This window comes from Anser cygnoides, chromosome 5, assembly GCF_040182565.1.
Source record: "Anser cygnoides isolate HZ-2024a breed goose chromosome 5, Taihu_goose_T2T_genome, whole genome shotgun sequence".
Taxonomy (NCBI): domain Eukaryota; kingdom Metazoa; phylum Chordata; class Aves; order Anseriformes; family Anatidae; genus Anser; species Anser cygnoides.
In genome coordinates this window covers 17,944,276-17,967,529 of record NC_089877.1, presented here as the reverse complement: position 1 = coordinate 17,967,529, position 23,254 = coordinate 17,944,276, and the positions used below count along the sequence as shown (strand labels likewise).

Sequence of the window (23,254 nt, the reverse complement as noted above, 5' to 3'; positions counted from 1 at the left end):
GTAGGTTTTTACTTCATACATGCATCGTTAGCAGGCTGACTAGTTAGCTGACTAGCAGACATGCTTGGATCACAGCTCACAAAATCTCAACATCACGGCTCACAAGTTCGCAGAATAGTATGGTCCTGTATCTTGTCTTACTCAACAGCAGGCAATAATTACATTCTCCTCTTTAACAACTGAAGGGAAAAACCACTCCTTGAGTAAGTTTGTTAAGAGTTGGAAGTGTTTCTACAGATCCTAACGACCTTTGGCTGATACCCCTTTACTAGAACATAAGATCCCTGTTGCATACCACAGCAAGGCATGACAGTTAACAGTCATTAAACCACACACACAACAAACCTATTGCACTGGAATAAGTTCTAATTCTGCTAAATAATGGGTTTCTAAACCCATTTTCATTGATTTTTTTAACCAATTATGAGTTTTCAGTTAAGAAAAAGCATTTAAGCCACAGCCATCACATTTTCCCCTCATAATTTTTACTGAGAAGTCTTCAAAATCATTTTAAAACTATTCTAGTACTTCACACTGTTACTCAGACTTCTGTGGGAGGTAATACGATTCTGTTTTACTTCTCCAGATGCTTCACCTGAACAACTGGTGCAGGGGTCACATTCAGTTTTTGTTTTTCTACCTTATACCGCTGTGGAAGATCCAGATGCTGTGTGGCACAAGAAAAAGATGTGCACATTGGGAATCCAATACTAGGGCTTGTAAAAATCTACAGTTTATGTAACAGTTGTAGATAGTAATGGAAAAAAATCACTCGGAACAACAATATGCTGGTATCCCATCACTGGAGCTACTAATTCTGTATGTCAGAAAGAAGAACTGACTACAGGAAAACATCACAGTTTTTGCTCAAGTCTCAGCAGAATCAGTCCCACGTTGCACTTTAGAGCAAAGGAGGCAGTTAAGTTGTTTATTAATGACAGTGGAAACAAAATAAAAGTGATAAAGCAAACAGATACTTCTTTAAATATAAAGTTTCTAGTCATCTAGTGTTCTGTCAGGCTCTTTTTTTTTTTTTTGGATTCATGCATAGTTGCAAAAACCCATAGAGGATTTAGGGAGACATGATACTTCAACATAAGTTGTCACCTATGACAAAGTCTGAACAGCAAACATCATATAAAGAAAAACTCAGAACTTATTTACAAATTCATAATTTGTAGTCATTGAGAAATTTCTTTGTTATCGAGGGGCAGATTACGCATTTACACTACATTCCAAAAAGGCATTATTCAGAGTCACTTAGCATAAAATTAAGCTGAAAGACAGATTGTCCAAAAATAAGGCCAGTTTCATTCCAAATTTATGCATCTGATAACCAGAATTTTCTGGTACTTATATGTTAATAAAAAGAGCATAAGAGCACCTGATCTAACCCAAATGGGATACATTGACCAACCTGCAAATTTCATTCCTAGCAGAAATTATCAACAGTAGAAACTCATGAGAAAGGACGATAGTACACACCTTTTTTGCCATCTTGTCTATTGCTAATTTTAAATGTTTGTATAAAAACAAATCCCCACACCGCATTTGTAATATGATCATAAATAGGCAATAGTTTAAAACTGTAAGATATGATTACCTCAGACTATCAAGCTGTTTTGCACTTTGGAAAGAAGTGAACAAAACCTAAACATCTTTCTCTTCCTCTCCCTCCCTCCTTTCCCCCCCACTTCCAAGCCAGGGAAAAAAAAAAAAATTATATTCTGATGAATATTAGAGCTGGCACCAACATTCATGCTAGTTGCCCTGATGTGCAACAGAAAGTTCATTTACAATAGTCAGAAATATTCTTATGCACTAGTCCCAAAGAGTTCAGCTTCTGAAAACAGTTTTGAAGCAAACAAAATCCCATCAGGTATGATGTGGGCAGCGTCCAGAAGGTGCGGGAATGTCCAACACTCTACGTCGATCTTCATATTCATCAGTATCTGTGGAATCTTCATCTTCATCCACTGCATATTCATTATGATTTGTTTCCTAATACAAAACATACACATACTTAATCAAAATTTTGTATTCCAGCTGCTTATAAAGAAGCACTAACAATTCTCTAGAAAAATTGAAAGTCTGTATCACTGCATCAGTTACCTGAGGTAGATACCGTACCCCGTGTCTCAAAACCAGTTCCCTAAGCTTACAATAATAATTAGCAATAAAGATAATTTTGCCAAAGTACTTGACCTTTAACTCAATAAATATCCACTAGCCTTAATTATTCCATGTATACAACTATGTATACAATGCCACAAGGTACCACAATTCAGCACCTTAGTTGTACCAATTTCCTTGGCAGCTTATCTAGACTTTTAATACAGGTAGTTTAAAAAAAAAAAAAAGAGGGTCATTACTACCTTTTAAAACTAGGAGGTAGAGTAAAAGATATAAAAACAAATGACTTTCACAGTCATCTGACTGGAAGGTTACAACTCACAAGTGTAAGCTTGAGTTAGAGGTGACATTTTCCATTACAAGCACGACCTCTGCTGGCATTTACTGTTAGAGCTACTACTGAGTTTCTCAAATCCCTTGGAAAAACAGGGAAAAGTGTGAAGGTAGATGCTTACTCCTAAGAAAGACTCAGTGATTGCTCAAAGTCTAAGTTCTATCTGAATTAGACACTAAATAAGGGCTATGCTAGTGATAAAATAAAGAAATCTTCTCTAAATGTGCCAAAACAAACAGAAAAGTTAAAGATCACCTCCTACAATCTCCAAACTATAATTATATTACAATTAACAGTAAGCTAAATATCTTATTGATTTCATTAAGTGACTTAATGAAATGCACTTCAGTGTGAACTAGTGACCATCAAAAGGACCAACACCTTTTTAAAATTGTCATTAACTTAAACTTCTGTTTTTGAAGAAAGTGGATAGACCGTTATGGCTAAAACATACCATAGTGTGGTGATACCAAGAAGGAATATTTAAAAGAACTAAGAAATCCAAACAGCTAACTCAATGCCATGTTTCTAGGTACAATTTAAGAAATAAGGCAACTCCTTAAAACAAAATGAACAAACAAACCTCAACATTTCTGCAGTCTGCATAATCAGATATACCTCTGAAATATGCCCTGAACAGACATAACCATACAAACATATATATTTCTGTGCATCCTGGGGAGCGCTGGAGCTCAGACACAGGACAACAGAATGGTCAAGTTCTACCTCTGTTAAGAACCTACAGGGTGACAGATCTCACCTGATAAGACACAGCTTGACCTTAATACCAGACAGAGTTGAGGACCCAAGAAGGAAGACCCATAGCCACTTAGGACTTCTTGTGAAAGCTAGGGCCTAGGATTTTGAATTAAATTGGTAGCATTACATGCCAAAGCAACAAGGATATATGGCTTTACTGACATAGAAACTGCCTGAAAAGACTGCTATGGTTTCCAGACTGATGTAGGCTTAACTATGGTATGTTTTATACAGAATTAAAAATCCCAATACTGTTCAGTACTGTGAATTTTGCAACAGAAGTGTGTTTTTTTTAATCAATAAACATTCCAGAAGCTGAAAAGAATTTATATAATGGGAAGTTGCCAAAGTCTCAGACCAAGTGATTATTTTAGTTTTTGTTGAAGTGAATCTGAAAGAGTCGATTCTCAAGAAAAGAACTGAAACTGGAGTTTAAACACACAGTTGCACTCTCCTATTAAAATTAATCCAAGTGTTCAATGAAAACAGAAGGTGAGACACAAAATCCAGGATAAGCACAAATGCATCTCTACTTACCATTCGTGCTGTAGACACCTTGAATGTTGGACACACCATATGAAATCTGGGAATTGTAACATTAAAGAATTTGTCCTTGTAGTAGAGGCAGTGGAAGGTGTAATACCCCTCCATATATCCAGATGTCGTGGAAAAAGTGGTGCAGCTAGTATATTCATAGACTCTCCCTGGACTGATTATTGGAAACTCCCCTGTTGGTAAAATACCAGATCACAATAAGTAAGGACTAAAGTATAACCACAATTTAGCAGTATGCTGAGCTCTATAACATTCAGGCAGATCATTTTAGATTCCTGTGGACACAAATGATTCTCAGTAACTAGTATTAAAAAAAACTGTTTGAAGAAAATTTAACTATCAGGCTGTTCAAACTTCCCTTGTAAAACAACTTTAAGACAAAACAGATGGATACATATTCCTTCCTTTCAAGCAATGAAATTATGTTTATACAAACCACACAACTGCCACACTCTCATCGTAAGGATTGACTGATAGTGTAACTTTCATAACATGTATGCTAAACACGTTCATAAAAGCAACCTTTTACTTACCAACTACTCCAGGACCCTGAACTTCTTCTACATCACCTTTGGCATTTGTTATTCTCCAGTATCGACTGTCCAGCTGACAAGCCTTCTCAGGAAGAGCATCTTTGGACATTTCAATTCTAGAAGCCAAAAGGCATACTTAATGGTTATGTAACTACTTTCATACATTTTAAGAAATGCTTGGTAGTCTTGGGCTATCTCTCAAAATAGACTGGGGGAAAAAAAAACACACCACAGTGAAGTATACTGAATCAATCGCCAAGATATACCTGCATGCCTCTATTCACTGTAGTTATTTATCCCTTTCTAAGTCACAGGAGTTACTTAGAACTTCTTCCCCCACCCATTACTGTACTTCACCAATTACCAACTTGACAGGCACTTTATGTAGCTGGCCAGGTAATATTTTAATGATTTTTTTTATTAGAAAGTACTGCATGCTGTGCACATTCAGATACTTCCTATTCATTTTAGTAACTTTATGAATGCTGTGCATAAATTTGCAACAGTTGATGATCTGAACACTACATACCTCTTTCCTGTGTTTTAAGAGTCACGCAGTTATTCTCACCTGATTCTGTAAGTGAAGAAATAGTGCGGTGGATGTACAGAACTGAGTTCAGGTAGAAAAGATGTGGACACAGAAACAGTAATGTCTCCTGTGGTAGCAACACATTCTTTATCATGGACATACCTACAAAAAGGAAAACATTAAACCTAAAAATAGCTCTGAACATTCAGTACAGAAAACTGAAGATGTAAAGTGATTAGTTAATCACTAAGAAGAGCACTGTGAGGCTAGACTTAAAAATAATTCGTAATTTGGCAGTTAAACAAAGGATGTATGCAGAATCTTCAGTATATATTCTTCCCAAACTCATACAGCTACAGCTCTCTGTAACTGCATTAATGCTTGTATTAAGCTAGCTGTATAATTTGATCTGAAGTCAATGAAAACCCACTTGTTTAATAAAGATGCATCTTTATGCTATTTAAAAACCAAAAACCTAACAACTCCTACAGCAAAGAAATTTTCAGATCAGGAACTTGTGTTCTGTAACACCAGGGTTTGACTGAAATAAGGCTCCTATATTTAGAAGGAATTATACATGTGTGAATATTCAAACACCGGAACAAGTCCTGTTTATTTACTTATTCTGCACTGTGTTACTTTAGAGACCAGTTCACTGGAACAACTGATTTTTTAATAGCTAAGAACAGTCCTGCAGCTGCAGTGCGTGCATAGCAGACAGAATAAATGATATGGTACTAGCTATGCTTCAGATCAACTGTATCACAAGATTCCAGTTCTGATAACACAAAGTTACAACCTCTGAAGCTTCTGGTATTAAAAAAAAAGTTTTTTTTAAGCATTCTGTTTTAAAGCTGTATCTGAAATACCTCATGCACTTCCTCTTCTCTCCACCATTAGCTTTTGTATGACAAACGCATAACTACTTCAAAAGAGGTCCGCATTCTAAACGAGCCATCAACATATTGCAATGAAGTTATAAATCCCAGACACAATACCTGAAAATCTGATCTCTGATGATAGGATAACCACCAGTTACAACCTTGTTTACGTAGGATGTAAACCATTCCAAGTAAGATGTACCTAGATGTCAAAGAAGAGAAGTGTTCATAAGGACAGGCAAATTTACCACTAAGTACATTACAATAAATATTCAAAGGAAACAGTTTAAAACTTTGAATACTTCTACAATAAATTCTCAGACTTTTAGATGATTCAGTCAATATTCCAGCTCATTCAACCAACAAAGATCATTTGTAGAAACCAACCTAGAATGAAGATTACATACTCCAGAAATGCCAGAGCAATCAAAGAAGCTCTTAGCTAAGTATATCACATTATAATCACAGCCTTCAAATGCTGGTGCCTGTCATCATGTTTTCCTTATCAAGACTGTTCTGCTATGATTTGGAAAGACGACTAGTACAGTGGCCTATTCTATTTGTGTAGCTATTTCCAGCTAGTCTACCTACAAGGAGCACACAAGCCTGCTGATGGACTTACTTAATTTTGAAATACAAGCTTCCATATGAATAATGTTTAAGAAACCTGCTAACAAGTTGCAGAATTTTCCTCTCCTTGAGAATGGGGATGAGGCATAGACAGAGATATGCTCTGCACTCCTCCTACAAACCCAGAAGAAATAAGGCTGTATGTCATTCAAAAGAAGGTAGAATTTTCTTAAACATACAGCCATTGTCTGAGGAAAGCTTTTCATACACCTACAGCCATTATTTAGGAACAGCTTGAGTTCTAAGCAGACAGTCAAGCTGTCACATTTAACTCTTAAAGAGGGGAGTTTCATACACGTGATACTGGCTTTCTGGAAAACAATTTCTCAGCCACAGATCTTCTCAGCATTGTAATAAAGAGTTCAACAGAAAAGTACACAGAGTTCTTCAAATATTTGTCAATATTACTCATAAAGAACATCTTGAAGCTAACTGAAATACTGTGAAACTATTATCCTAACCTTCACTGACATGTTATCAAGTACTATCACTCCTGTTAGATTACATGTACTTACCACTTCTCACTTTGTGCGAGAGCTACGTGTACTGTCCTTTGATCTTTTGGAAGTCTAAGCAATTCCAAGCTTATTATCCTCCTTTCTACCACTAATCCACAAAATGCAAACCTTGTATAAAGTAACTCCAAATGGAGAAAATGGACCAATTTACTCTGCAACGTTCAAAAAAACTAGATAAATGCTGTATGTAAAGCTTCCCCTCCACCCTGCAATATGCCAAGATTAACCCTTTCAACCAAGTGCAATACATTTAAGTACGATGTCAGACCAGCTCACCATTGAGGCAACGCCATAAAAGCAGCAAGCTCGAGGTAACAATATGAATACACCAGAGTAACTTTAAAGTATTACATCATCCTCAGGTGGAAAGAAGCAAGTAACCAGCTATTACTCTTGAGCTTTTGCTGTAACTTCCCTCTGATGATCCTAAAGCACATAGTGCATTCTAAAATATGACCTTCGTAAAACAGATGACAAACTTTTTACTTCACATTGAAATCAGTTCTTAAATCCAGTAAGTACATAGAAAGGTTTCCTATAATTAGAGTGGCTAAGAGTTTAACTACCTTCAACCTAAACCAGCAGTGGTATAGCATTGTCTAATGTAGTTTCCCACTGTTGCTATCAGTACATATATCTGAAGAAATATACAATGCTAACATGAATTTTGGCACCAGTTAGAACACATTTGTCTAAATTAATTCTTTTGACTCAGTGGGAAAGCATAGTCACTGTTACCAGGTTTCAGGGAATTAAAATGAAGAATCATTTCAGCCAATGTACTTATCAGACAGATGATCATAATGGACTACTACATAACCAAATGACACAGAAAATTAGCCAAATCAAAATTCAGAAAGGCTTTCTTCTGTAGCTATGGTTATAATTATTTAGATTTCATGAAGGGACACAAAATATTTTGAACTTCTAACATGGTAGCAAAAACTACTAGGAAAAAAACTGCCTATCTGGATGTATAACTACTTACGTCATTCCCATGATGGCTAATTTAAAGCTTTTGCTCATCTTGTTAGACAGGTTAATACACTGAGTAATTCATATACAAGACACAAGGAAGGACAAGCTTTAATAAAGAAAACTTGCATCTCATTTCAAATAACCACTGATGTTTTAAATCAGGTTAGCGTCTTATAAGTATTACAGAAAATTTAGAACACTTGCTCTGTACAAGTCAGCTGCACTGTACAGTTTGATTTGATCTGTCAAACACTGACATGTATTTTCTAAACACAATTAAAACATTCTGCAAAATTCTTTATTTTGTAAAGTGTTACCTGTAATGAACATATCAATAGCAGATGGGTTGCGAGCCATTTGGTCCTAAAACGGAAAGTAAGTTATGGATGTAATAGAAGTAAAGCATTAGACTTCAAAGGTTAAAATTCAACATCTGAAATGTAACACAGGGAATGCTTTCCCTACATTCACTAAACCAATTATCTGGCTTCTTAATACACCATTATATTCCCAGCCAGATATTCAAATGTATAATATAAAAGAAATTCCTGTCCCTGTGAGTACTCAGCTGATAATTAAATGTACAGCTTGAACATTCCATTAAGGTTAATCAGATTTAATGCATCGCTTAAGAAACACAGCAAATAAAAATATATTGACTTCAAACAGAAGCAGAGTAAAGTTAAGGTTGAAGGAGACCTCTGGAGATGATCAGTCCAAACCCTCCACTCAAGACGGGACCAGCTAGAGCAGGTTACCCAGGACCATGTCCAGCTGGGTTCTGTCTCCAAGAACAGAGACCATGCAACCTCTATAAAGAACCTGTTCCAGTGTTCAGCCACACTCACAGCTCTTTCCCTATGTTCAGATCAGGTTTCTTCTGTTTCAATTTGTGCTTACTGGCTCTTCTTCTATAATTGGGCAGGCATCACTGAGAAAAGTCTAGCTTTGACTTCTTTATGCCCTGCTATCAAGTATTCATAAACATTGATGAGATTCCCCTGAGCCTTCTCTTCTCCAGACTCAACAATTCCATATCCTGTACTACCACGTTCCCCCCTTGAAACAAGCAGGACCGTTCAGAGATGACCCAAAATTTAAGTAGCATTTCAAATTTGAGACCATTATCCAAAATGTTTAAATACTCAGCATAATACAACGGGAGAGCTCAACACCCTCCAAGTGATCCCTTATCACGACATTTCCTGGAAATCTCAGTGCTACATGCTTTAAAAATAAACAGCTAGAAAGTACATAGCAGGAAGAAGATATCCTCCCCACCCACCAACTTTTTTTTTTTTTTTTTTATAAATAGAAGAAACACCCTTCACTTCCCCTTCTTTTTTGTTTGGAAGAGGCTTCAGGAGGTGGTTAAAGAGTGGGAGAAGGCTAAAATCTTTTTAGCCTCACTAGCAACAATACAACTATCTTAAAATTCTACAGCTATAAGAATTATGAAAAACCACACGGATAATTAAGTTCTACAAAAGAAAATTTGGTTTATGACCAATTTGTTCTGTCACTAGAAAGTAAGGTTTGCTTAAAACCCAGAGGATACCCTTCAGTAAGTTCACATTTATCATATCTGGGTGAAGAGATTCACATAGATGCTTATCTTCCAAAGAAAAGCTTTTCTTTCTTAAAGTAACAAGAAAAAGATTATATACCTGCCATAGCTGTCAACAAATTTAACTAGTATCTTCCAATAATGATGAAAAGATGAATGCCATCCACTGTCATGAACCTATGGAAATTGCTATAGCCATTAACTACTTCATGTAAATTTCTTTCATCTAATCAGCACTCCATTTGTGGACTTCGGTGAAACCTGATGGCAACTCAAGGACAAAGAACTGAAACTAGCATGCTGTCTTAATACAATACTTATGCTATGTAAAGTATTTCAGGTGTCAGATAACATGCAATGGGGTACCATCAGTTATTAGAAAAGTACATTCACAAGTATAAACATATCCTCCTTACTGGACATTGATAGAAGATCTCGTATTTATTTCGTCCTTCCACACTCTCCAGGGCCATGTACTGACTCAGGCCAGTGTGAATGCAAAACGTAAGTGGAAGGCATTGTTTCAGACCTAGCCTCTGTTGAAAACCTCCAGCAGCTGTGTCAATATCCAACAGGTCTTCAGAGCGGTAGTGGTTTGACAGTGCCATACTTCCCATCAAACTTGAAACAAGAAAAAAAAAAGATAAACAGAAGGTACTACTCAGAATGCAGCGACAGCTTCAGAAATCTTTTCTAAGTATTAACTCTATCAATGCTCTAGATGCATATTAGAGCTAGATGAAGTCCAACTGGAATATTTAGGAGCCAAGCCAAGTTTTAGTTCACAGCACCAGCCTTCATAAAGGAAGGCTTGGTAGCTCTCAAACACTTCCTTGTACATTCTGTGCATCCTAAAGCGCCCTTTTAAACTGTTGGAGATTCTCATTGTCTACAATTATTTCAAAAAAGGTGGAGGCTTTCTGTTAACAGCTGACACAGTTTTCTATAGTAGCATAATGTAACAATAGCCAATGCAGCCTGTATCTCAAGTTTTGATAGCACTGAAAATTAACTTCCACAAAGCATCCATGGTTTTTCAATTAGAGTAACAAGCTGCTATAGTAACAGTCATTGATCAAAACCACAATGATCTAGGTGCTTTATACTTTGGAGAAAATGTTGAGAAGTAAAGAAGGAAAACATCTACTGCATCAGAGATTAAAATCTCAGTACAAAAACTTAGGCAGACAGATACAAGCAAAGTTGTACAAGGAAAGAATGAGACAATATTCATCAGCATGACATGACAAGACTATCAAGTGTCCTAATTCTTCTGTCTTGCTTTTTGTAAACATCTCTTCAAAAGATGGGATTTTTTGGTGGTTGTTTTTGACAATAAGAAAGCGACTCTGAAGACCATAGTAGCCTCTCTGCTTATGAAAAGAATACACACATTTGGAAAAAAAAGTTGTACTAATCTGAAAAGCGTAACATATCAGGAATGAAGGTGAGCATCAGAAACTGAACTTAACACTGATATGAGTGACAGGTGAGAAACGCTAGGGCAAAAATAAAAAAACAAGCAACCTACATTCAACCTAACAGAGGGGCAGAAAACAGAAGAATGGGGTAACATGACTTAAGTATTCACTTACAAGGGCACACACTACAGCAGTGTGCTTAGCAAGAGGAGAAGACTACATTTGTCAAAGCCAAAGAAAAACACGCTGCAAAGAAGTTTTTGTGAATGACAGGAAAGATTCAGTAGACTTCAGATGTAGCCTGGGTTTTGGCAAGGTCTCAGCCTTCAGAGAAAACTTTGCAGAGTAAAAATCAAAGTGAACAATTTAAAACAGACCTTAAATAAGTAAAGGATTTATACAGAACTCCTGTCTAATTTCAGTCCATCTTACTAGCTTTTTGACTTCTGTATTTAAGAAGTCACATTTTCTAGTTTTTATTTTATTAAAACCAGACTTTTTGTTTGAAAAAAACATTTTATCTTCTTTGGAGGCCTTTCTAGAAGAGATGTCTAGCCAGGTCAACATAAAAATTTCTCAAGATTCAATCTCCCATCATATACATATGCTAAGTATCAACAAACTATGAGATGAGTATCTGACAATACTTTGCTAAGAATTACACTTTAATACCTCCTTAATTCAGGTTACTTTACAGACTGAACTTAAAACTAAGCAAAATACAAGAATCTGACACATTTTAAACAGGCTAATGGCATGAGGTTAATGAAAGCAGTAGTTACAACAATAAATACATTACACATAAACATGTCTTTATATAACTGACATGGGACTTTGAAACATTTGGAAGGACATCAAAAGAAGCCCATGAAATATTCTTCTTATGAACCAGCAGGACACATGAAAAAGTTTACACACGAATGTGCTATATATACACTATGTATCTGGAAAAAGGCCTGAAGTAATAGAGTTCATAGCTTTTGCAATTGTAAGAATACAACAGATTTTGCAACAACAGCTTTCTCATCCTTTTTTTTTTTTTGGCAGAATTTGTCTGACATTCTCTCAAAGCTCTGAAAGATGAGATATTTTGCCTATGGTACATTAATGCAAGATGTTTGTCAAAATCGTAAGAAAGTTTAAATTCTAACGCAATGTCAATGATAGCACAGGAATTGCATTGGAATTAGCACATGAAAGCTCCTAGAACCAGAAACAAACAGAACAGCCAGCATCCATCCCAAAATCCAGAGACTTTAGCTTCTCCTTAGGGTTGCTGCTAGATCCAAGTAACTAGAACTCAAAGAGATCTGACTGATTGTGCAATTCAAACTAGACTGGGCCACTGTTAACAGCACAGTATTCTTGACAGATCAATTAAGAAAATACTCCTAGGGTCAGAGTAAGACTGATCAGTCCTCCAATAAACTGTCTTTCAGTAACGTCACCCGATAGCATAGCGTGGACTAAAAAGTAATCTGTAAAGGTACATGCGAGAGTAGCTGAGCTTCCTGACTTTATAAACCATATATGAATTTATTTTTCTCCCTTCCCCCAAAGAGGCTGAGAGCTGCAACCTTCTCTTCCCCAACCAAATACACAAACCTGTAGTTTACATCTCCCCACCCATACTCCCTTCTAAGTTGCCTTTAACTGATGTTTGCAGATGCAAACTCTTGCGGACGCTATACTTTTACTGGCGTTATGAAAGCAGTGACTCAAAGCACAAGCTGCCACATGTCAGCGTGATCTAATGCTTGGGCAACAGGTTCCATTCCTCTCATTTTTCCTTATGTATTCTTGCTAAAATCTAAGCACAGATACATGAAGTACCTAACAGTGACAACATGCAAGATGCATCCATGTCTAGTCCCAGTGTCCTCCTCCATTTTTGGCCTAACATGTCCATCCCATCAACTCTCTGCAGACTTCAACTACCTAGAGCTGAACTTTGCAGTATTCACCTCCCACAACAAAGTGAAGAGCTATGGGGCTGGCTAGTAAGCGTGTCCCAAAGGTAACACCAGGCCTTCCACTTGCAGCGTGGCAGCCTTTTTTGCTCTGGGTCTCAAGTGTCAGAACTAACTGCTCCACCAGGGAGGTTTGTCAACCTGGGTGTAGGCTCATGCTCTCCATTTGAGGGTACAGCAATAGATCACAGCGCACTGGCAGTTATTCAGAGCAAAAGGCATGCCCGAAGGTGCGTGTCCCCTGCAACAGCCCTTCCACAGGCACGTTACTCATCGCAGTATCACAGAATCATCTAGGTTGGAAGAGACCTCCAATATCACCAAGTCCAAGCAGTAGGAAGAGGTGCAGAGCTATACACAAGCTGCAGAGCTGCATGTTGATCACTTCCAAGCTGATTAAGTGCAATAACTGTACTTTGCATAAACCAACACTTTCTGAATCATATTAGGGTTGATAAAAATTATTAGAAAGTCATCCACTGATCAACGATAATATATTTGCTGTTAGTAACTACCACTTTTACCACTACCACTAGTAACTACTCTACCAGGCAACAGAAGGAAGCACTTTCAAAATGGAAAGAGCTCTCTCATTTAAAGCCTACAGAACTAGGGCACCTACCTCTCCTCTAAAAAAAAAAAAAAGTCTCTCCTAGAAAAAGAAAGAACTGGAAGTCATTCTTATGGTTGCATAAAGCTGTTTCCCATATTCCTTCCACGCTTATTAGAGGAATTAGAGGAAGCTGTGCCTGCTTTACCTGCGAAGGCTTTGGTAGAGCAACATGAAAGCACTGCCCACTACAGACTCTGCAATGATTTGCCCTAGTTTACCATCTTTTGCTAACACTTGTGGCACTTTGTCAAATGCTGGGCTGGTAAAACTTTTTCTAGTTGGAAGATACAAGTTCACATCTAGTCATTTGCCTTCTAAACTTGATGTAAAATGAGTTTTTAATTGCTGATACCACTTGAAATTATAAAATCTTCTGCTTAGAAAACTTAATATGCAAAACTGACATTGTGATTCTACTGATGACCACCTGATTTGAAAGTTATTCCCTAAGCATTTGGAAAAAAAAGTTATTAAATCATGAAGCCTTCAGTGTCAAGAGGCTAATTTACATAGGTAACATGAAGCAAAACTTACAGTGGTATGTTGTCTAATAGTTTGAAATTTTAGTTACTACAAAAAAAATTAAAGGCACTCACTAGGAGAGAAGACTGAAGTGTAAGAATAATTAGATCAATTAAGAATCTACACCACATTTGCGGTTACTTCTGAGAGTAGAACATAACCAATTCTAGAAGTGTCACTAGAAGCAGTCACTCAGTTATAATATATTTAATGTTTCATCTGTCCTGATTAGCAGACTTTTTTTTTTTTGTTTTTTAGTAAACAGACCAAGAAATACAGCAGGAATTAATGACTTGATATGTAGTTTTTGTTCCTTACCCGGGAACAACTAGCTTCTGTCCATTGTGAATACGAAATGAACATCGGTAGTCGTCAGGGAGTTTGCAGCCTATCTGTGCTTCCACAGCATCTAGATCTTCCTCCCGCACACTCTCTGTGTACGAAAAGAAACAGAGCATGAAGAGGCAGTTTTGGAGGGGGAAATAAAGAAGGGCTGTTCCTAAGAAACGCTCAAATTTAATGCTGCTTCACTACTCTGCCCACAGTATCTATATGCTGCTGCTGACAAAGATGAATACTAGGATTTGCGTTAAGACCTTTTTCTTTAAAATTTTATTTCATATCATTTTGTTAGAGCTGCGTAGCTAGCAATAAGGAGAAACTACGTACACTCTAGACATAACAGCATGTTTTCAGTTGCCAAAGAGAATTTGAAGTAGCCCCAGCATTACTAATTTTTTTTTTAATGTTATTACAAAAGCAAATACAGGAATATATTTCAAAGTATTTTGCCACTTGTAATTCAGAGGAAGCGAGCTGACAGAAATACAAAAGCAAGGAAAATTCAGTTTAACTTAGGGACACAGTTGTCAACGAGCATGATCTCAAGAATCTTGCACTGATTCAAGTCATGCAAATGGCCAGAATCACTAAAAATCAACTTGTTTCAAATACAAAGCGTGGAATTTATAAATGCCTTGATCAAATGAACATAGGCATCAATATTGGGTAATTACTGTATGCCAGGTGTTATACAATGAATACTACACACATTTGAAAGGAAGCTGATTACTTTAACTAATTACTTAATACAGCACACCGATCTCTGTCCAGTGAAATCTCAACAGGCCTGACTTAATCATAAAGTATTTATGAAGTGAAATGAACCTTTCCCCCACAATGTTGTAATTAGCTGACAGAGTCCCAGTTACAACTTTTAGGCAATATTGATGTGACTTTCATCATTCTGAGGGTTGTTTCTTTCAGTTTCCAATCGGACCACCAACAAAAAAAAATTGGCTACAGCCACCATCCATCTAAAATTTGAAGCAATAAATACATTGAGTAAATTGAGGGGATTTACATATCAATTATCAACAGAAAGGGGTGGGGAGTAACTATTCTTATACCTCCACACACAATTCAGAGGGATTTCTATGTCCTCCTTTCTACCAAACATCAAGTGGATGCCCTGTGCGGTCTGGTCTAATCAAGGTTTTCTGGCTGATTTTTTTAAAAAACATTTTTCATATTTATTATCAGTTTAATTTATAAGGTATGAGTTAAATATCCAGTGAAACACGGTGCTGTTCTAATGGTATTATGAAGGTTTGAGTCTTAGAAGAGCTCCTGCTAAAACTTTCCATCACAATAGAAGCGTAGAAATGGAAAATTTCACGTTTTTTTTTTGTCTTTTGGTAGACAAAGAGAAGCTTCACTGCACCAAATACCTTGGGAGGTATTTGAAAGTAAAACCATGGAAAGATCTGCTCATTTCAACACCTCCAACACAGATAATTTCCATCTTATTAATATTTGACTGACAATTCACTGATTCCGTATACCTGAGTGCTCTGTTTTCAATAGAGCAGAATGCAAGTTACAGAAATCAAGGCATGGATATCTTCATGAAACACTATGGCCTGTGTAACACAAGACTTTAGGCTACACATAACACTTATGGTTTTTTCCTAAAATGGTATTACTTCAGTAATACTCAGAAGTAACCCCAAAAAATCAGAACAAAAACCAGCATGTATTAAATTCTAATCACACTGTTATTCACAAATAATTAGAAAAAAAGTAACAATCCAGCAAGTCAAAAAATGTGCAAGACTTACATAGGAAATAGAACATTGTCTATAGGTTTTTCTTAATTTCACAGACCACAGTATTAGGCAAAGACATTTGATTTAATTGCACGCAGATGACTGAAGATGAAAATGCAAGACCTATTTATCCTTATACCAGAAAAGCCCAAACTTGCTTTATGTCTTAATGTACACGATTTATGAATCTGAACACCAGAATTACTTCAAGTATTAAGACACAAACTTAACCTGGATATGTAATTTTAAAAATACAAATCCTTGTTCAGCCACTAATTTACCTTTATTAGAGGAACACAGTAAGACCTACAGAAGAGGAAAAAAACCTCTCCCTTTTTTTTTGGCTTTAGTTTAAAAGTGACTGTTTAAAAGTGTCAATGTGCTTTCGTTAGGTCTTCAGAAAATCTCATACATAAAAATCACACCAACAAGCCCCAGGTCCTTGAAATACTGGGACTAGTAAAAATTAAAAATAAAAAAAAAAATCAGTCCCAGCAACCATAGACAAAAGCAGCAAAAGTATTTTCATTTGTTCACTAGAAAAAAAAATAATTGTTTTCTTAAAAGAAATCTTTAGAGCTTCTATGGATCACTAGTAACTGACCAAGTACTATTCATGTGACCCAATATTTATTTACTGCAGGGGAAGGGAGAGCACGTCTCCTTGACTTCCAGGGCTCCAGTAACCAATGCACAGGCCTAAGATGAAAACAGTACAAAACCTAATAAGAGACAATGTAGCATTAGCCAATCAACTAAAGGAAGTAGGTCTTATACCATACCTTTCAAAGAACCAATCATCCGAGGACACCGCTGTCCCAAGTATTTCTCTAGGTCATCCCAGGCTTTTTTCAATGTAGCATAATACTGGATATATCTTCCTAGATCAGAGTAGGTGCTGATGAAGATAGCTTTCCAGCTCTGATTTCGCTGACTTTTTTCTGCTCTAAATAGACATGAAGTAAGAAAGGTTAAACACCAGTCTAAAAATCTTGACTTCTAAACCCAATATGTTAATATTTGTTATTTGACAAAAAAGGTGTGCATAATACTATGCCAAGAACATTTCTCAGTCACAGGAAGCTCCACCAACTTAATTAATTCTGGCACCTTTGAACAGAAGTAGAAAAGATTCTGGATACATAGTATCTGGGGAAAATTTAGATAAAATATTTCCATTAAGGAAGAGTGCTGTCTGTTATTAAGTCTTAGGGAACTGGTAAAATAGCTATATCAGATCACATTTCACACATATACAGGGAAGGCCTTTAAAAATCTAATTTTTTAATGACCACATTAGTCATTAATTCCTTTATTTACCCAATAAGAAAGATCAAGGAGCAAAACGGTTAATGGAGAACCCGGTACACCAATCTGGAAAGTCAGTTTCTTAAAGAATCACTGCATATTCAATTCTCCTCACAGGCACAACAGCAGGATACTGGAAGGTAAGCTGCCAATACAGTGCTGATATCTGACAAACGATGCTTGCCTCCAAAAGCGTAGCGGCTTTTGCATTGTTGTGTAAGGACATATTCCAACTCTTCAGAGTCCAATAAGCATGTTCAATCTAAAATATGTAATACAGTTCAATACACCCGAATAATAATTACACACTTGAGAAGTCTTCACATCAGCTTTAACATTTCTTTAGCTCTAATAATAAAAGAAGAAACTTGTTTCTTGAGGATGAGTTGAGGAGAAAAAAAAAAGACATCAAGTGCAATCTGGAAAGTTATATAAACTAATGACAAAACCAAAGAGTTAAAAGAGGAAAAACCCAAAGTGAATCACGTCTCAGCAGATGAGAGAAGTTTCAGTATATATATACTCTCCAAAAGTTATTTGTAGAAATCTCCTTCAGCCTTGATTACTCACTTTTCTTGGTTGAAGGGAGGCCAGCACCTCAGAAACCAACACAAGAGTCTGTTCTGCTTAGTGGAGTCCTAACCCCCTGAACTCCCCCACATACACAAACCATGTTCCTCTTCTCTAGCATCAGGTACTCAGCTTGAACTTTCCACTTCCTTATCTTGCTTCCCCTGCCCCCCTCACCAGATTTTCCTTTCTAGTTTGGATTCTGCTAAGAATATCACTTAGGATTTTTACGCAGAGATTTCAAGGCAGAACTTTTACATCTTCTTGCATTATATCTTCACAAGCTGTATATAATTAGAACATTCACTGTATGTTTACATATGCTGATGTCTTGCATCTGGGGAGAAATAACCCCATATACCCAGTTCACAGTGGGTGCCAACAGGCTTAGAGGCAGTTTTGCCAAGAAGGACCTGGAGGTCTTGGTGGACAGCAAGCTAATGATGAGCCAGCAATGCATGCTCACAGCAAAAAAAGCCAACAGATCCTCAACTGCAATAGGAAAACATTGCCAGCAGGTCAAGGGAGGTGATTCTTCCTTTCTGAATGTCACTGGTGAGGCTGTATCTGGAGTACTGTGTTCAGTTCTGAGCTCTATAGTACAAGAGGGATATGGACATACTGCACAAGGCCTCAAAGACAATTATGAGATTGGATCAATCTTTCACTTTAGGAGAGTTTAAGAGAGCTGGAACTCTTCTGCCTGGAGAAGACAAGGCTCAGGGGCACCTCATAAATGTGTACAAATACCTGACAGGAGGGAGTAAAGATGGAGCCAGGCTCTTCTCAGTAGTGTGCACTGACAGGAGGATAGGCAATCAGCACAAATTAAAACCCAGGAAATTCCAACTGTGTGCAAAGAAACACTCTTACTGTGACAGTGGTGTGAGACAGTGCCCACAGCCTCCATCTGTGGAGATCTTCAAGACCGTACTAGACACGATCCTGAGCTGCCTGCCGCTGGTGACCCTTCCTGAGCACGGGAGTTGGGCTAGATGATCCCAAAAGGTACCTTCCAAACTCAACTGTTCCGTGGTTCCAGTCATAGCAGCCATTGCCACAGACATCCAGCTGTACCCCCATAATTACAGTACTCAGAATATTACTTTCCTCCATGGAATATTTGGTGCCTGATAGTCAGACTGTAGCTTCTCCTTCAGCCTAGGGATTAACAGGGCACCTCTTTGCTAACAATCCATAAAACTTTCATAACACTCCTACATTCATGTAACTTTTATAGGAAATTAACTTTTTTGATACCTCAAACCTTTGATCATTTTGAAGCCAGTAAATGGCAAATACCAATTCTATCTGAGAGTTACTGGAAGTAATGTGGACATAGACAGCACAATAACGTAAGTCTTATTTTTATAGAGAGAAAAGGCTTAATACAATCACACTTACTCTGAAATAAGCCAGTATTTCTTGCAGTGTCTTTTCCACAATGGATCATGGCTTGAGAGCTGATTTAATCTCCGACTTAAATAGCAGCAACTATAAATATAAAATCATTAAATTTGATTGCAAAAGAGCAGTGAAATAAACAGAGAAATACTAATACATTGTAATTTATGTTCTCATGAAATTAACATCAAAATTAGTCAACTGTCCTTTTCAGAGTTGTTCTTATAAAGGTTAAGAGTCTCCATTACAGCTGTGTAAGTCATGAACTACTTTTCTAATTGAACTACATCCTTCAAGAACTTCAAGAATTGTCAACAATTAAGTCATTTTGTAAAGTGGGTCATCCTGCACGTCTCTGCCATCACAAACCTTATCTGAAAGATTTGGGTGTGACTCCATGCCACCAGACGTACGTATTCCAGTAGGCTAGTTATTATGATTTAAATTGCTTCCTTACCTGAATCTCCAGACTCTACCTGATCTTTTTCACTGTTGCCATACTACTGAAAGCTGAATCAATAAGCCTAAGAACTATACAGTTTAAGTATTACAAAGTTATTTTCCACTTTAAGTTATTTAAATAAACTTTATGACGGGAAACAAAAAAACTGCAAGTTCACTCTTATGAAGAGCATATATAAGTTCTTGCCACTGTTGCATTGCAGGTAACACTGCTGCTTCAGGAATTTCAAAGAATCATATACTGCACTATCCAGCATTATGGCAGAAGCAGTATTAAGTAAAACTGTAGGACGTGAGTTGGGAATTGGCTTCAGAATCATTTAAGTTGATCCTTGCTTGATGCAAGGAGATAGCAATAACTAACCCATATTCCCAATGCCTGGTAACTTGGTTTTTAAAAGCAGTAACAGAGCTACCATCAAACACACAAGCCTGTTCCCATTTTTACTTCTTACAATTTAAAAGCCTTTCTGGAATGTAAAACTGACAATAACAGCAAGGCATTCCAGTATATTTGTGTTGTTAAGAATGTGTGGCAAAACATCAGCAACATGCAGAGCAGTAATACAGGGAATTACTATGTTATTCAAAGATTCATAGAATTTAAAAGAAACAAGTGTCTCATTCAGTCTAACCTCAACACCAGACAAGAAACCTTTTCCTCCTTCTGTATTTGAGCTGAATTGTCAGTTATACTTCGAAGAAACTTGCAAAAAGATACCACAAATACAGATGCAGTACCACCACTTCCTCTGGTAGCTTGTTCTAACAATTAATATACGTGTTTTAATGGCTGTGATTAACATCTAAATACCCTAAACGAGGTTACCAAACTTCAGCTTTCAGTTACTGACCTTTTTTTTTTTTTCCCCAGTGTAGCTCAGATATTGGTAAATTAGAAAGACCAACAGTGTAAATGGACATAGTTACATACTGAAATAAAGATACCTCCAAATCTTGTCTTTGATAAGCTAAGTAAGCCAGAGTCCAGGCCTGGAGAAAACATCTTGTGCTGAGACTACAGAATTTTTCATGCTTATCTGCCCGGTTCAGTGTTTTTTTCTTTTTTTTTTTTTCTTCCCCTAATATCCATTATAAGCTGTTTAAACTATAACTATATTAGTATTTCAAAACTAACCTGAACGATGCAAAGTGATTCTTCCTTTGGATGCCCTGCCATTACCTTTCCACTCTCAATAACACAAAGACATCAGTGCATTCATTTCTACCATCATAATCGTTTTACTAATGAGACAGACACGCTGAATTGATTGTTAACACCCTTGGATCTTTTTATTCATTGCCTTCCATCAGCATGGTCTTGCACTTTTTTTTCCCCCTCAGAATTACAGCTCACTTACTTGACTGGTCAGCTTGACCAGAACACAGACCTCTTGAAAGATTGCTGTGTTACCTCACCTCTCGTTGCAGCATTTGTAAATTTTAATGGCTTTACCTTTAAATAAGATGATATTCAACACCTGTTAATGGTTTGTACTTCGAATTTAATAGCAATCCCAACATAATCCCACTAGAAACACCATGTTGTTTCATGGCTGCTCATTAACAGCAAAATGTTGACATTTGGCCATGTAAGAACTTCATTCACAATACGACGAATGTTTATTTGTAAATTAGAATATCCTGAAGTTAAATTCCTATCTGAAATCTACTATGTTGGTGCTTATCAACCAATCCTGTAATTGCTTGGAGAAAAGTCACTGTGGCATCAGAGAAACATGTCGTTTCAAACAGGCTTTAATTGCATCTTCAATCAATTCTCATTAATTACATACATATTTTGTCCCATGTCAGCTTTTCCGTTATTTAAGGACCACCACCAGGCTAACCAACCTGTGGAATACTAGAGAAACTGTAATGTTTGTGATAGAGCATGTACATGTCACTAAAGCAAACAGTAGCAAACTAAAGATTTCCTCAATTGCTGCTCTGAGTACCACGAAGAGCCAGTTATGCAAAAATACCATTGTCACCTTTAGAGCTAAGAAACCTAACCAGTATTTAATGGTCCTTGCACAATCAAATCCATCTCATTTCAAATACATAACAAAAATAGGTACTGAGCCTAACTGCCTTTACTACACCATTATCAACTACTACTAAATCATCTACATTGACTGTACGTTTTTACTTTCGTTACGCTTAGCCTTTTTTACTGTCATCCTAATAGAAGTCTCTCTGATGCCTTCATCTTTCTTATTAACATTTTGGAAAAGAGAAACTACTTTGATAATATTCTATGTGATTCATACACATTCCTCCCCCAACTAAATACTGTGATTCCAATCACTGCCATTGCTTGTACTCTATTGCTAAGGTTTTAGCAAAAACATGTTCTTATCTTCACTGTTTGACTCAATACTTTAGCCACCTAGCAGACCATCCAAGAGCAGCTTGCAACTTTCATTCATGCTTTTTTCTGCCTGAAAAGTCCTCCTGTTTAATTTTGTTCAGTTTGCCTCAGATTCCAACAAGAGCTCATTCAGCTATCTGAAAACACTTACCGGCAACAAGACTGCCCTTTGTTCGCCCGCAGACACGCGGGACTTTCAGAGAAGTACTCATTTCATCAACTCAGTTACTGGTTCTAATGCGTAACTTAGAGACAAATAAAAGCGGTGTGGCATGCGGGTGAGAAGAGCGAACATCCCCTTTTGCTTAAAAACAAAACAAAAAGGGCACAACACTGCTCTTCTAAGCGTGCAATTCGTTAGGATGTCTTCCACCGAGCGGTTTCTCCAGAACAAGCCGAATCCTTTTCCTGCCCAGCAGCGACAAGTGCTTCAGGAGCGCTCTGCCCCAGCCTCGCTTTCCCCGTCTGTCACATCCTCCTGACCCCGTTTGCGAGCGGAGCCGTGCACGGACTGAAAAGTTGTGCAACCGCGGCTCACCGGGAGGCTGCCGCCCCGCACACCGCCTCCGCCCGCCCCCCCCGGGCTGACCCCCCCGGCGGCGGGCCCCCAGCTCCCGGCCGCGGGGGGGCGCCGCGCACCTGCCGGCCCGGAGCTGCCAGCGGCGGCCCGGGGGCGCCGGGGCCGCGGAGGGGAGCGGGCCCCGCCGCCGCCACCCCTCCGCCGGCCCGGCCTCGGCTCGCCCCGCGGCCCAGCGCCGAGCCCCGCGGTCCGGGGAACGCCTCCCGCGCCTCCCCCAGCCCCCCGCCGAGGCCGGGCCCGGCCCTCTTTTCCTCCCCCCTTAGCCCCCGGCGGCTCGTCTCGGCGCATCCCGCGCAGCCCGGTGCCCGTGCCGCACCTCATCAGGTCGCGGTAGTCGAGGAAGCTGAGGATGAGCAGCAGCGGGTCGGTGGGCAGCAGCTCCAGGCTCAGGGCCGCCGGCTCCATGTCCAGGGGCGCCGCCATCTTGCGAGACGTCCCAGCGGCGCCGCCGGGGCCGCCCCCGCCCGTCGCGCCGCGCCGCTCCGCTGTCGGGGGGGGGCGGCCC

General features: G+C 38.3%; 1 protein-coding gene across 1 annotated transcript; it reads right to left on the bottom strand.

Moving 5' to 3' along the window:
- Positions 1-914: 914 nt before the first annotated feature.
- FBXO3 (F-box protein 3) lies at positions 915-23,224 on the bottom strand. Its single transcript, XM_048058769.2, has 11 exons — positions 23,066-23,224; positions 19,334-19,423; positions 16,834-16,997; positions 14,262-14,376; positions 9,834-10,038; positions 8,168-8,213; positions 5,842-5,926; positions 4,883-5,005; positions 4,315-4,430; positions 3,764-3,954; positions 915-2,001 (listed from the first exon to the last, which is right to left on the bottom strand). The coding sequence occupies exons 1-11, from the start codon at positions 23,170-23,172 to the stop codon at positions 1,876-1,878; spliced, it is 1,368 nt and encodes a 455-aa protein (XP_047914726.1). The 5' UTR covers positions 23,173-23,224; the 3' UTR covers positions 915-1,875.
- Between the last annotated feature and the right edge of the window lie 30 nt (positions 23,225-23,254).

What these genes read in the sequence shown, in the direction of transcription:
- FBXO3 (XM_048058769.2), bottom strand. Translation starts at nt 23,172, where the DNA reads ATGGCGGCGCCCCTGGACATGGAGCCGGCGGCCCTGAGCCTGGAGCTG. An exon ending in ATCAGAGATCAGATTTTCAG is followed by an intron (nt 5,006 to 5,841) that starts GTATTGTGTCTG and finishes TCCTTTTTGTAG; the next exon opens with GTATGTCCATGATAAAGAAT. An exon ending in TTCTTCACTTACAGAATCAG is followed by an intron (nt 4,431 to 4,882) that starts GTGAGAATAACT and finishes TTTGGCTTCTAG; the next exon opens with AATTGAAATGTCCAAAGATG.